Source organism: Leucoraja erinacea, unplaced genomic scaffold, assembly GCF_028641065.1.
Source record: "Leucoraja erinacea ecotype New England unplaced genomic scaffold, Leri_hhj_1 Leri_89S, whole genome shotgun sequence".
Lineage (NCBI taxonomy): Eukaryota > Metazoa > Chordata > Chondrichthyes > Rajiformes > Rajidae > Leucoraja > Leucoraja erinaceus.
Window position 1 is genome coordinate 79,035 of NW_026576839.1, and position 14,572 is coordinate 93,606.

The 14,572-nt window shown below is 45.5% G+C and overlaps 1 protein-coding gene across 1 annotated transcript in view; it reads right to left on the minus strand.

Moving 5' to 3' along the window:
• Positions 1 to 13,260, minus strand: part of stk16 (serine/threonine kinase 16) — a 33,321-nt gene extending 20,061 nt beyond the window's left edge. Inside the window, exons 1-3 of the mRNA XM_055631762.1 lie at positions 13,135 to 13,260; positions 6,978 to 7,088; positions 3,944 to 4,163 (exon numbers count right to left, since the gene is read on the minus strand). Coding sequence (XP_055487737.1) covers positions 3,944 to 4,163; positions 6,978 to 7,063 — 306 coding nt within the window. The 5' untranslated portion in view covers positions 7,064 to 7,088; positions 13,135 to 13,260. The remainder of the gene's footprint in view (positions 1 to 3,943; positions 4,164 to 6,977; positions 7,089 to 13,134) is intronic.
• Positions 13,261 to 14,572: the final 1,312 nt, after the last annotated feature.

The following is a 14,572-nucleotide window of genomic DNA, read 5'->3' on the forward strand; positions in this document are numbered from 1 at the left end:
TGAGAGCAAAATATTAGACTGAGCTGCGAGCTGCCTGTTGTGGCACATTCCATGCCAGAGTGAGTTTACAACAGCAACCAAAGGATATTTTCACTCATTCCACAAGTTATCACTTGTATATATCAAAAGGAATTAATTAGACAGGAAGTGCTTTGTGCTACAGCTGATATGATCAGAAACGGTATAAATCTAAGCTGCGATTTTATTTATGATAACATTTATTGATTTTACTATGCCACCAAAGTAAGTGATAGCGCAGATAGTCAAACATCAGCTGGGCAAGTGGGCGGAGGAATGGCCAATAGAGTTTAATGCAGGTAAGTGCGACGTGTTGCATGTTGGAAATTCAAACCAGGGCAAGGCTTTCACAGTGAAGCACTCAGCTGTCAGGAGATCCCCTGTATTGAACAAGGCGTTAACCCTTGAATGGGGTGGGAGATTGCAACCCTCACGTGGTCTACCCTGTTTCAACTAATGCAATCATCCCGATGTGCACAAACAATTAGATCAAACAGAACAAGTTGACTTGCAGCTGCAGGATGTGCACGCCATACGCAAGAAGTCCCTTGAATGAGACCCTGGAAGTCCAAAAAGGCCTTGTTCTTGGTCAGCATGGGTGAGCTAGGCTGAAGGCCATTTCCATGCTGTCTGATTCTATTAATCCAAATAACAATATACATAGATATATCCACCCTTCCTGGACTGTTTGTACAAATTAAATCTGAAACTAAGCAATAGAGATATTTGATAGATAAGAAGAAGAGGCTTGAGGAATATAAGGTGGGAGCATGGAAGATATCAAGCCTTTGGAGGGATTAAAAATAAGCTCAATGTTTATAATTAAAGATTTGCTTCACTGGAGGCCAATGTACAATATGGGTATGTGAGTGATTGAGACTATTTAGAACACAAGCAGGTGAAGTAGTTGACCTTGTGGTACTGAGGAATGATGGCCAGAGAGATTTGGGATGAGGAAGAGTGGAGATAATAAAAAGCATGAATGATGATTTCAGCTGCAGATCGACAATACTGAGGTAAAAACTAGCAACTGATGGATGTTACACAGTCTGACATGCATCTCATGATCAAATAGGCCAACAATGCTGGCAGAGCCACTGCCTCACAGCGCCAGAGACCCGGGTTCAATCCGGTTCTCAGGTGCTGCCCGTGTGCACTTTGCACGTTCTCCATGTGATCACGTGGGTTTCCTCTGGGTGCTCCGGTTTCCTCCCACACCACAAAGCTGTGCAGATTTGTAGGTTTTTTGGCATCTGTAAATTATCCCTAGTGTGTAGGGAAGGGGATGAGACAGTGGAATAACATAGAAGCAGTTTGCACGGGTGATCGATGGTCGGCATGGACTCGGTGGGCCTGTTTCCGTGTTATATCTCCAAACGGAACAAAGTAACACTCATTGTATATTTATGTTTAAAATTCTGTAACACTGCACCAAGTAAGAATATCCTTGCGCATTTGACAATTATCTTAATGGGCCTGTCCCACTTCGGCGACTTTTTAGGCGACTGCAGGTGACGATGCAGTCGTCACATGATCACCACTTGAATTACCAGGGAAAGGATGCAGCAAATGGTCACGGAAAAGTTTATGTGACACAACTAAGGACAATGGGTTTAGTTCAAACCAATGATGATTATTTTTCCAATCTTATTTGCATTTCAACTTCTCATTAATTCCTGCTATATGCACACATTCTGTCACAACCCTGGTCGTAAACTATGTGCAAAGATAGCAGCATAGCTCCACCAAGTGGTTGAGGTCAGTCACTACACAAATGCCATGGGAAAACAAAAAAGAGGAAAAAAAATCTTCAAATCCTGCAAATATGAAATCGATCTGCAGCCGAATCATGCAGACCAGGTCTGCCAGTGTCCGGATATATTTCAGGAGAAAAAAATTCCGATGCCTGTTCTCAGATGTGTAGTGAAAACTGGAGTTTTAGAAGGATGAGAGGATATCTTATTGAAACATGTAAGATTATTATAAGGGTTTAGACACGCTAGAGGCAGGAAATATTTTCCCGATGTTGGGGGAGTCCAGAACCAGGGGCCACTGTTTAAGAATAAGGGGTAAGCCATTGAGAGTGGAGATGAGGAAACACTTTTTCACTCAGAGAGTTGTCTGTGGAATTCTCTGCCTCAGAGGGCAGTGGAGGCCGGTTCTCTGGATGCTTTCAAGAGAGAGCTAGAAAGGGCTCTTAAAAGATAGCGGAGTCATGGGATATGGGGAGAAGGCAGGAACGGGGTACTGATTGGGGATGATCAGCCATGATCACATTGAATGGTGGTGCTGGCTCGAAGGGCCAAATGACCTATTCCTGCACCTAATGTCTATTGAAAGATTAAACCTACATCTCTGCAGTGTCTTTCACAGCCAATATTTTTGAAAGTGTAGTCACTGTGACTGAGGGTTAAACCTTGTTCCTGAAACTGGAAGGACACAAAGTGCTGGAGTAACTCAGTGGGCTAGGCAGCATCTCTGGAGAACACAAATAGGTCTCATGTTGAAGACGTTTGAAGAACAGTCTCGACCCGAAACACCACCTATCCATGTTCTGCAGACGTGCTGCCCGACCAGAGTTACTTAGGCACTTTGCGTCCTTTTTTTGTAAACAAGCATCTGTAGTTCCTTGGTTCTGCAGGAAACTGGGAATAACTCTCCTGAACTTCTTGTATTGTATGGTTAGAATGTTTGCGACCACAAGGGAAGCAATAAGAGACATAATTTCATGCTTTATTTAAAAGATGATGCCTCAATTGGCGCAACAATAATAACTCGACACCGAAGGATCAACCTACCGTTAATACTCGGATTACTGAACTCACAACCTTCAGTTTTAGAGGTGTTGATGCCATAACTTGAGATACATGGAGCAGGTGATGGTAATTCAATAGTACACACTGTATACTCACAAGCAGGCTAGGATTCTGTTCCTTGGAGTGCAGGAAGGTGAGGGGTGATCTTATAGAGGTGTATTAAAAAATCATGAGGGGAATAGATCAGGTAGACGCACAGTGTCTCTTGCACAGAGGAGGTGAATTGAGAACCTGAGGACATGGGTTTAAGGTGAGGGGAGAAAGATTTAATAGGAATCTGGGGCAACTTTTTCACACAAAGAATGGTGGGTGTATGGAACAAGCTGTCAGTGGAGGAAGTTGAGGCAGGGACTATTGCAATATTTAAGAACTATTTAGACAGATACATGGATAGGATAGGTTTAGATGGAATGTTTAAGAAAAACTGCAGATGCTGGTAAATCGAAGGTAGACATAAAATGCTGGAGTAACTCAGTAGGTGAGGCAGCATCTATGGAGCGAAGGAATAGGCGACCTTACAGGCTGAAGAAGGGTCTCGCCCCGAAACGTCGCCAATTCCTTCTCTCCATAGATGCTGCCTCACCCGCTGAGTTATTCCAGCATTTTGTGTCTACCCCAGGTTTAGAAGGATACGGGCCAAGCACAGCTAGATGGGATTAGTGTAGATGGGATATGTTGGCCGTTGTGGGCAAGTTGGGCCGAAGGGCCTGTTTCCACTCTGTGAAACTCTATGACTCATGTAGCTAACCCTCAACTTCCTGCTGGGCATATAATCATTGTCACTTGGAATCCTCTGCCAAATGCCTAGGAGTCTATGGCATCGTGCTGGGCCTGGTAGACTCTTCGACCCAGTGCCACTAGGACACTGGGCTTTAAAGTAAGTAAATACGAAACAGCATATTACCTTGCGCCCAAATTGGACTTTTCGGAGACATGAAAGTTGCAAGACGGCGTCGGAACGTGGCTACTCACAGCGTGTTGTTCCAGAAGAGGGCCTAAAGTACTTATGTGGAGTATTATTTCACTGGCTAGCATGCAGAACAAGCATTTCACTGCATCTCTGTACATGTGACAATAAATATACAAACTAACTCGACAGCTGGACCTACCTGAATGTAGGGCAGGAGCAGCCAAGTTTCACACTTTGGACTTTTGTCCACGATGCTGTACCCTTCCAGGGGCAGGACATTTGGATGGCTGAACATTCGGTGCATCTCCACCTCGGTGAGAGCATTCTTCCGGTCCTCTTTGTCGTGGCAGATGATGCGTTTCAAGGCGTAGAACTTGCCGTCCTGAACACTCTCCACCAGATCCACATAGCTGAAACCCCTGGGGGCAGAAAGGGACAACAAAACTCCAAGACTTCAAAGCAACATCTTTGCCTTTAAATCTGACGCAACAGAACAGACACGTAGGGGGTGGACACCAGTAAATATGCTAGCCTTGGCAGAGATGCCCAGATCACATAAATGAATAAACAAAAGTGTAAAAATGCCTTGCTTTGAGAAGTTCTTCAAGAGCCTGTCCCACTTATGCGACTTTTCTGGCAACTGCCAGCACCCGTTATTGGTCCTTACAGGTCGCCGAAAAATGTCAACATGTTGAAAATCCAGCAGCGACCAGAACAACGTACGACTCTTTGGGCGACTACTCACGACCATACAGGCTTCATCCCGCCACATGTCGCCTGTATGATCGTGAGTAGTCTCCTTAGTTGCCCAAAGAGTCGTAGCGTCTTTCTGGTCGTAGAAAACATGTTGAAAATTTTCGGCGACCTATGATGGGTGTCGGCCGTCGTGTAAGTGGACAGGCCCTTCACAGTTATGCAGAGGCCAATTCCAACTAGCAACCCCACACATCTTTGGGATGTGGGACAAAACTCATGCAGTCACTAAGAGAGCGTACAAACTCCACACACAGAGACAGCAACCACTGTGCCAGCTTTCACAGCCCAACGTACCAGAGCACAAGTGTCTGATCTTCAACCCCTTTTGCCCCCCAAGGCTGAAACAGAAAGCTCAACATCTGTAGCAGGTGGAGTTTGGAGAATAGAGAATTGTTGGTTTCACTGTCCTTCCAAAAATTCTTATTTATAAAGTTTGTTTCTTGTCTAAATTCCCAGGTACCAGGGAATTCGACTTGGTCTACACGACTGACAAAGTCATAGTCAACACCCCCCCCACCCCCCCCCACCCGACAGAGGAATAAGTTAAAACAAATCCTTCGCATCCTTGGAATTCTGCCAAGTTCCATTGCTAACTGGCTTAATTGCGGAGAAATGGTTAATGTCCTTTTTGTGACTAGCTATCTGCAGAAGGAAACCCTCTCCCACCTTACAGGACTCAGTATTAGGTATTTTGCCGAGGGAATGCGTGGTAAAGAGGTGTGATTGCAGAGAGGTGTGGATGAAACTGAGTTCATCACACACACAGATTCCCCACCATATATTAATGTAGATTAATGATTTGGACGAGGGGATTGAATACTTTATGGCCAAGTATGCGGCTGATACGAGAAGAGGTGGAAGGCTGGTAGCGTAGAGAAAGCAGGGACTCTGTAGACAGGTTGGAGAGTGGGCAGAGAAGTGGCAGATGGAATATAGTGTAGCAAAGTGTGGAGTCATGAATTTTGGTAGTTGGAATAAAGGCATAGACTATTTTCTAAATTGAGAGAGAATCTAGAGATCAGAGGTGCAAAGGGACTTGAGTGCTGGTGCAGGAATCCCAAAAAGTTCATCTACAAGTTGAATCGGTAGTAAAGAAAACAAACTCAATGCTAGCATTTATGGGGATAAGATCAGCCATGATTGATTGGCAGAATAGACTTGATGGGCCAAATGGCCCAATTCTACTCCTATCACATGACCTTATGACCATTGACTTCCTCTACACCTCAGGAAAGTAGCCGAAATACTCGAAGACACTTCCCACCCCAGTCATTTCTTCCTCTCTCTGCGCCTGTCGGGCAGAAGATACAGAAGCTTGAAAGCGTGCGCCGCTAAACTCAGGGGCAGCTTCTTCCTCTGTGTAATCCAACTTATGAGCGGTCCTTCCTTAAACTAGGGTTCTGTCCGATTCACCCCATTGTTAACATTGGACATTGTCCCTGGAACTGCTGCGTTACAATGCTGAGAACTTTATTCTGCACACTGTACTACTCTACCTTTTGTTACTCGAGTTTGGTTTGAATGTATTTGTATATGTATTATCTGATGTTATTGGCCAGCACACAAAACAAAGCCTTTCAATGTACCTCTGTACACGTAACAATAATAAACCTAAAGATCCTGTCACTGTTTTTATTTAAGGAGTACCACGACTTTGACCCAACCAGTGGTTAATAAATAATATTCTCTGCCTGATACTAAAGGGCCTATCCCAGTTAGGCGACTTTTACGGCGATAGCCAGAAAATAGGCTGTGACCACATGGTGGCGTGGTGACGCCTGTATTGTCGTGAGTCGTTGCCTCGAGTGTCGTGGCCTTTTTCGTGTCGCCGCTTGGTTGTGAAATCTTCTAAACCTCTTGGCGACAGTTCGCTTGACATTGCGTGACTTCTCCTGGCGTAGGTGCTGTCGCCAGGTTGACGTCATCTGACGGTGGCTGTCACCGGGTGCTGACTTCGGTGAATTCAAGTGACGGCAGCCTACGTCATGCTACGTCAACCGGCGTCACGAGAAGTCGCGTTGCGTCATTTGAAAAAAAAGTGCACCGCTCCGCCTGTCTTCAGTTGATGCCGTAAGGGTCGCAGCTTGTCGCAGGCTGACTTCGGTTGGCGTAGGCTGTCGTCTATATCGTCGTAGGCTGTCGTGGGTGTTGTCGTGGGTTGACATCGCGTGTCGTGAAGAATTGGGACGCCAGTTGATGTAGCTTGACGTCGACGAGGTGGCAGCCTGTCATAGACATTATCGTAGGGGGCCGGTTACTCGGCGTCACTCCACGACAGTGACTGTCGCCAGAAAAGTCGCCCAAGTGGGACAGGCCCTTAAGGCGAACACTTGTAATAGAATCTTTGTTGATTCAGTTTCATCAAATCCGGTAGTTTTAATCACTAAAATAATTTTACATTTAAAATATTCCGTGGATTGTAGAGTGAAGCATAACTCCGTCAAAGCAAGAGGAAAGACAAAATAGTGATCACATACCCTTCGTCCAGATTTTGAATAAAGAAGTAACGCTTATTGTCGATGGTGATTATCCCACGAGAGCAGATGCAGATTTTTTGGCCCATGGTTGAAGGGACATCGTTTTAGCCACTAACCAAAGAAAAGAAGGAATCATTTTTAAAGTTGAGTAAAAAGTAAAACATTTGCAAATCGTCCATTTCACAACCCAACCCACCTGGCAGATTCACCAATCCCCACTAACTGCAAAGAATTGAAATTTGCTTCTCAGACAGTTATTGATTTTGGAATTTTCCACACAATGTCAGTTTAGACTATACACTTCAGAGATACAGCGTGGAAACAGGCCCTTTAGCTCATTGACTCCATGCTGATCAGAGATCACCCTGATCAGAGATCACTAGCACGAGGGACATTTTGCAATTTTACCAAAGCCAATTCACCTGCACGTCTTTGGAGTGTGGGAGGAAACTAGAGCACCCGGTGAAAACCCATGTGGCCACAGGCAGAACGTACAAACTTCAAACAGACAGCACCCATAGTGCATTGAACCCGGGTCTCTGATGCTGCAAGTTTGACTTTACTGCTGCGCCACTGTGCAGCTCACGTTCATGCAACCCAGGGATAGTGTGGGATGTGGAGTTGAGGCAGATGATTAGATGATGCTGCCTGGACTTGCAGACCGCAGTTATAGCAAGAGGCTGGGACAATTTATTGTACACTTTCTTTGAAGTGTGCGTACCTGTGGGTGACCTTATTGAGGTGTACCTGATCACGCGAAGCATGGATAAAGTGAACGCCCACAGTCTTTTTCCCTGGTTAGAAGATTCTAAACCTCGAGGGCAATAGACAATAGTTGCAGGAGTAGGCCATTCAGCCCATCGAGCCAGTACCGCCATTCAATGTGATCATGGCTGATCATTCCCAAACAGTACCCTGTTTCTGCCTTCTCCCCATACCCCCTGACTCCACTATTTTTAAGAGTCCTATCAAGCTCTCTCATGAAAGCATTCAGAGAACCTGCCTCTACCGCCCTCTGAGGCAGAAAATTCCACAGACTCGCCAGTCTCTGTGAGAAAAAGTATTTCCTCGTCTCTATTCTAAATGGCTTACTCCTTATTCTTAAACTGTGGCCCCTGGTTCTGGATTCCCCCAACATCGGGAACATATTTCCTGCCTCTAGCGTGTCCAAACCCTTAACAATCTTATATGTCTCAGGGCATATGCTCAAGTTGAGAGGAAAGAGATTTAAGAGGGATCTTAGGCAACTTTTTCCAAATCAGAGAATAGTCGATATATGGAATGAGCTGCTAGAGAAATCTTTAGAAGTGGAAAGGGCCGACTTCCGTGTTGTACAGCACTGTGACTCAGTCAGGCATGAACTTAATGAACAGTGGTACGAGAAAAGCTGCATAGTGCTCAGCTGGTTAGACAACATCGCATGGATAGGTGGCGTTTCGGGATGGTACGCTTATTCAGACTGATTGTGGGGGGGAGAAGAAAGTTGGAAGAGAGAAGGAGCAGAGAAAGCAGGTGAGTGATAGGTGGATAAAGATGAGTGGGTTTTGGATAGCCAGACGGTTGGACAACAGCATCTGTTGAGAAAATAGAATGAATGCCTCAAAACAAGGAAGTCAATAGTAAAACAGGTTTTAAGTTTTTAAGAAAAGTGGCAGGCAGAGAGAAAAAGGTCTTTGATAGGGTGGAAGAAATTACACAGTGGTGCTAATACAAGGTGAGAGGGTGATAAAACTCGTAGATAACAAAAGATGTGTACCAGGAGCGGTAGTAGAGGCAGATTCGATAGTAGTTGAGGCAGATCCGATAGTGGCATTGAAGAGGCTTTTAGCTAGGCATATGGATATGCAGGGAATGGAAAGAGATGCATCACGTGCAGGCAGATGGGATTAATTTAATTTGATCTCCTATTCAGCACAAACATCATGGACCAAAGTGCCTGTTCCTGTGTGGCACTGTTCTATTTGTGTTTCAAGTCAAGAGACAGACAATGGAGAGCACACTGTCACGGAGTCTCTGTGGAAATACTGCCAGCAAACAAACATGATCCAGACACACCAGAGAATGGAAGTGGCGCCAGAGCGTGGCGACTCTTTGCGGGTTTTTCCCAAAGAAGGATCTGCCATCATCTGATACAACTGTTATACTCTCTTAAATCTCACCTTGTATCTCTCTCACCTTGTATCTCTTTTCTACTGTAAGTATTGACAATGCTGAAAACTATATTCCTGTTCCTCTTTGCTCCACCTATTGTACTTGATTTTGACGTTTGTATTTATGTGTGGCTTTATCTGATCCATTTGGATAGCATGCAAAACAAAGCTTTTCTCTGCACCTCAGTACACAAGACAATAAAATACTACACAAACTAGTGGTGGAACTCAGCAAGTTTGGCAGCACCCATTGGGGAGGGTGGTGGGAGATTGGGAAAAGGAGCGAGTCATTGACAATTGGGGTCAAGATCCTATATTCACAATGGGAGTGTAGAGAGTAGATAGTGTAACAAGGTAAGAGGGAGGTAGATGAAGTGGGCCACTGGAGGCCCTGCAGCAGCCTGGGGGTCGGTTGGATCATACGCTTCTGGAGGCCACACCGAGATTGGACTACTGCACAGACCAGACGCAGCCTATAGTAGCACAGGTGCAGAACAATGGTGGAGAACACTGCCAGTATCACCAGGCCAGGCCTGCAACTCTTACTGGAAGAAACTGGATGAGCATAACATGACATCGGAAACATGGCGATCCTTTGTGTACAGCCTTGGTGCTCTACTATTCTACAAAAGCTGCATTCTTGTATGATGAATGTACTTATTCATATTCAAATGTTTCCAAATTGGATGCAAAACAATGAATTTCACTATACTTAGGTATATCAAAATAAAGTACCATTGAACTATCAGTCTGGAGAAGGGTCCTGACACAAAACATCATCTGACCATCTGATCATCCAGAGATACTGCCTTTACCTACGGAGTTCCTCACGCACTTTGTTTTGCTTTAGATTCCAGTATCTGCACTTTTGTATCAACCATTGAAGTGGATCTTCCCTTCCCCAATGAACAGCCAGTGGGCATGAAGAGATATTCACACGTGCACAATACGTGGATTAAAAAAACCAAAATGCTGGAGTAAGTCAGCGGATCACGTAGCACGTCTGGAGAACATGGAGAGGTGATGTATCGCAAGAAGGGCCCTGACCATGTTCTCCAGAGATGTTGCCATACCCGCTGAGTTACTCCAGCATTTTGTGTCCTTATGGGCAAGCCAACATCTGCAGTTCCTTATTTCTACTTGTTTTTACAAGGATGTTGCCAGTACTAGAGGGCCTGAGCTATAGAAACAGGGTGAGCAGGTTAAGACTCTATTCCTTGGAGTACATTTTATTTCTTGGATGAGATGTGATCTTTTCGAGGTGTACAAAATTATGAGGGGAATAGATCGGATAGACACGTAGTCTCTTGCCCATGGTAAGGGAATCGAGAACCAGAGGACATAGGTTTGTGAGGGGGGTAAGATTTAGCAGAAACCTGAGGGGTAACCTTTTCACACAAAGGGTGGTAGGTGTATGGAACGAGCTGCTGGAGAAGGTCGTTGAGGCAGGTACTATCAGAATGTTTAAGACAGGTACATGAATAGAACCGGTGTAGTGGGATATTGGCCAAATGCAGGTAGGTGGGACAAGTGCAGATGGGACACGTTGGTCAGAGGGGGCACGTTGGGCCGAAGGACCCGTTTCCACACTAAAACTCTATGACTATGACTCAACATGGATAAAAAAAACCTTACGGTTGCAGGAAATGTGAAAAATAAGTATTGAAAGTTGGAAACACTCAGCAAGACGAGCAGCTTTTGCAGAGAAACAGTTAAACAGTTGCACCATTATATTTTATATTGCATATTCACGTCTTGTGTAGGAAGGAACTGCAAATGCGGGTTTACACCAAAGGCAAACACAAAATGCTGGAGTAACTCAGCCGGTCAGGCGGCATCTCTGGAGAAAAATAATATGTGATGTTTCGGGTTGAGACCCTTCTTCAGCTTCTGCAGTTGCTCCTTGCACAAACTATCCACAGTCCTGTTGTACCATTGGATTTTGTATTGCATACCCATGGGTCTTCAGATGAGTCTGTCGAAGGGTCTCGACCCGGAACGTCGCCTATTCCTTTTCTCCAATGATGCTCTGACCTGCTGAGCTACTCCAGCATTTTGCACAGATGCGCGGGCGCCTGGAACCAATATACGTGACGAGGACATGCAACGTTATGTACAAATGTGCACCCGGTTATGTGTCGGAAGGAACTGCAGATGCTGCTCTACACAATGGAAAGGAACCAATGGTAGACACAAAATGCTGGAGTAACTCAGCGGGACAGGCAGCATCTCTGCAATCTGAAGAAGGGTCTCGACCTGAAATGTCATCTATTCATTTTCTCCAGAGATACTGTCTGACCTGCTGAGTTACTCCAACTTTTTGTGTCTATCTTCAGTTTAAACCAGCATCTGCAGTTCCTTCTTACACATATGTACTTCCTAAATTTTTTCATGGATTAAAAAAATCTTGCAGATGCAGGAAATCATGGGGGCGAGGGGAAGTAACAAAAGTTGAAAACACCCAGTTTTTGTAAACAGTGAAACAGTTAACCTATTGCACCATTGTATTTTATATATCATAGGCACAACTTCTTGGTCGACACAAAATGGAGTAACTCAGTGGGTCAGGCAACAACTCTCGAGAAAAGGAATAGATGACGTTTCAGGTCAAGATTCAAGAGAGTTTATTGTCATGTTTCCCAGAGAGGACAATGAAATTCTTGCTTTGCTTCAGCACAACAGAATATAGTAGGCATAAATAGACATAGAACAGATCAGTGTGACCATATACCATTGAATATATATATATATATTATATATATATATATACACACACACACACATAAATAAGCAGATCAAGTGCAATGGGCTATTAATGTTCAGAGCTTTGATTGCGCCGAGTTTAATAGCCTGATGGCTGTGGGGGAAGCGGCTATTCCTGAACCTGAATGTTTAAGAGGGAACTGCAGATGCTGGAGAATCGAAGGTTATACAGAAAAGCTGGAGAAACTCAGCGGGTGCAGCAGCATCTATGGAGCGAAGGAAATAGGCAACGTTTCGGGCCGAAACCCAATGTTGCAGATTTCAGGCTCTTGTACCTTCAAGATCCTTCATCAGACTCCTGATCTACAGAGATGCTGCCTGTCCCGGTGAGTTACTCCAGCATTTTGTGCCTATCGTCAGTGTAAACCAGCATCTGCAGTTCGAAGGGTCTCGCCCCGAAACGTCACCCATTCATTCCCTCTCCAGAGAGACGCTGCCTGTCCCGCTGAGTTACTTCAGCATTCTGTGTCTATCTTTGGTTTTAACCAGCATCTGCAGTTCCCTCCTGCACATTTCACCTGCAGTTACTGCCTGCACTGCACAGAACCTGTTGCAACATTGTAGTTAAAGCCATAAACTTACAAAATTCTTAAGGGGTTGGACAGGCTAGATGCAGGAAGATTGTTCCCGATGTTGGGGAAGTCCAGGACCAGGGGTCACAGCTTAAGGATAAAGGGGAAATCCTTTAAAACCGAGATGAGAAGAACTTTTTTCACACAGAGAGTGGTGAATCTCTGGAACACTCTGCCACAGAGGGTAGTTGAGGCCACAGTTCATTGGCTATATTTAAGAGGGAGTTAGATGTGGTCCTTGTGGCCAAGGGGATCAGGGGGTATGGAGAGAAGGCAGGTACGGGATACTGAGTTGGATGATCAGCCATGATCATATTGAATGGCGGTGCAGGCTCGAAGGGCCGAATGGCCTACTCCTGCACCTAATTTCTATGTTTCTATGTATAGAATATTTGGTTAAAGCTGCAGATCCACGTCACGTGCATGGGCTCCAGGAGCCGGCGCGTGGATGCGCATGCGCCGCGCGCGCGGTGCCCTCTGGGTGTTGTAGTCCGCCAGCCGCCGTTGTCGAGGCGACGGCGTTTCTCCGGGCCCTCGACCGCGGCAGGTAAACGCTCGGCTTTGTCACGTTTACACGGAGCCCCCGCCGTCTCTTTTTGTTTTTGACCGTTATCCGCTGCCCTCGGTCGTTCCCGGTTTGACGCCTCCGTCGGCGGGGAGTCACTCACTTACCTCAGCGGCTCTTTCCCGGCGACGCTCCGACTCCGACCGACGCCCGTCCGTCAACGACGACGACGATGATGATGTTGGCGGCGGCCGCTCCACCCCCCCGCCAACATCTCGCGAGAGTCAGGTCCCGGGATCGCGGCCAGCGCGTGATCCAGGGACACCGCTGACTTTGCATGTGTGGCAATCAATCAAAGATACGAGTGGATCTCCTGTAGTCCCTGATAGGACCATGAAATTCTTGCTTTGCTTAGCACAGAACATATAAGGCATTTACTACAAAACAGATCAGTGTGTCCATATACCACAATATAAATATATACACACATAAACAAATGAACTGATAAAGTGCAAGTAGCAGATATAGAAATAGCAAATAGCAGAATTAATCTCGTGAACCAACGCTGCACTCCCTCAAAAGCAAGAATGTCCTTCCTCAAATTAGAAACATAGAAATTAGGTGCAGGAGTAGGCCCTTCGAGCCTGCACCGCCATTCAATATGATCATGGCTGATCATCCAACTCAGTATCCTGTACCTGCCTTCTCTCCATACCCCCTGATCCCTTTAGCCACAAGGGCCACATCTAACTCCCTCTTAAATATAGCCAATGAACTGGCCTCAACTACCCTCTGTGGCAGAGAGTTCCAGAGATTCACCACTCTCTGTGTGAAAAAAAGTTCTTCTCATCTCGGTTTTAAAGGATTTCCCCTTTATCCTTAAGAATGTAGTCCCTGTAGTCCCTGATAGGACCATGAAATTCTTGCTTTGCTTAGCACAGAACATATAAGGCATTTACTACAAAACAGATCAGTGTGTCCATATACCACAATATAAATATATACACACATAAAGAAATAAACTGATAAAGTGCAAATAGCAGATATAGAAATAGCAAATAGCAGAATTAACCTCGTGAACCAACACTGCAGACCCTCAAAAGCAAGAATGTCCTTCCTCAAATTAGGTTTCCTCAATACAACACAATGCAAATGCATGCAATGCAACACTCTGGCAATGCATACAACCCTATGGTAATGTTAGTCTATATTTCAGTAAGGCATTTGACACGGTTCCGCATGGTAGGCTGCTCTGGAAGGTTCAATCGCATGGGATCCAAGCAGAGATAACTGAATGGATAGCAAATTGACTCCTTGGAAGGAAGCAGAGGGTGATGGTGGAAGGTTGCTTCTCGGACTGGAGGCTCATGACTAGTGGTGTGCTTCAGGGTTCAGTGCTGGACCCGTTACTGTTCCTTCCTGTATGTGGTACAGTATTGAAACGCCCTTTGCCCCAACTTGCCAACATGTCCCAGCTACACTAATCCCATCTGCCTGTACAGGGCTCGAAATTAACGGTTGCCCGGTTGCCAATGGCAACCCACAGGGCAACCTAAAAGCCATGTTATATTGCCCGACTTGGCAAGCACCCAGGACACCTCTCGT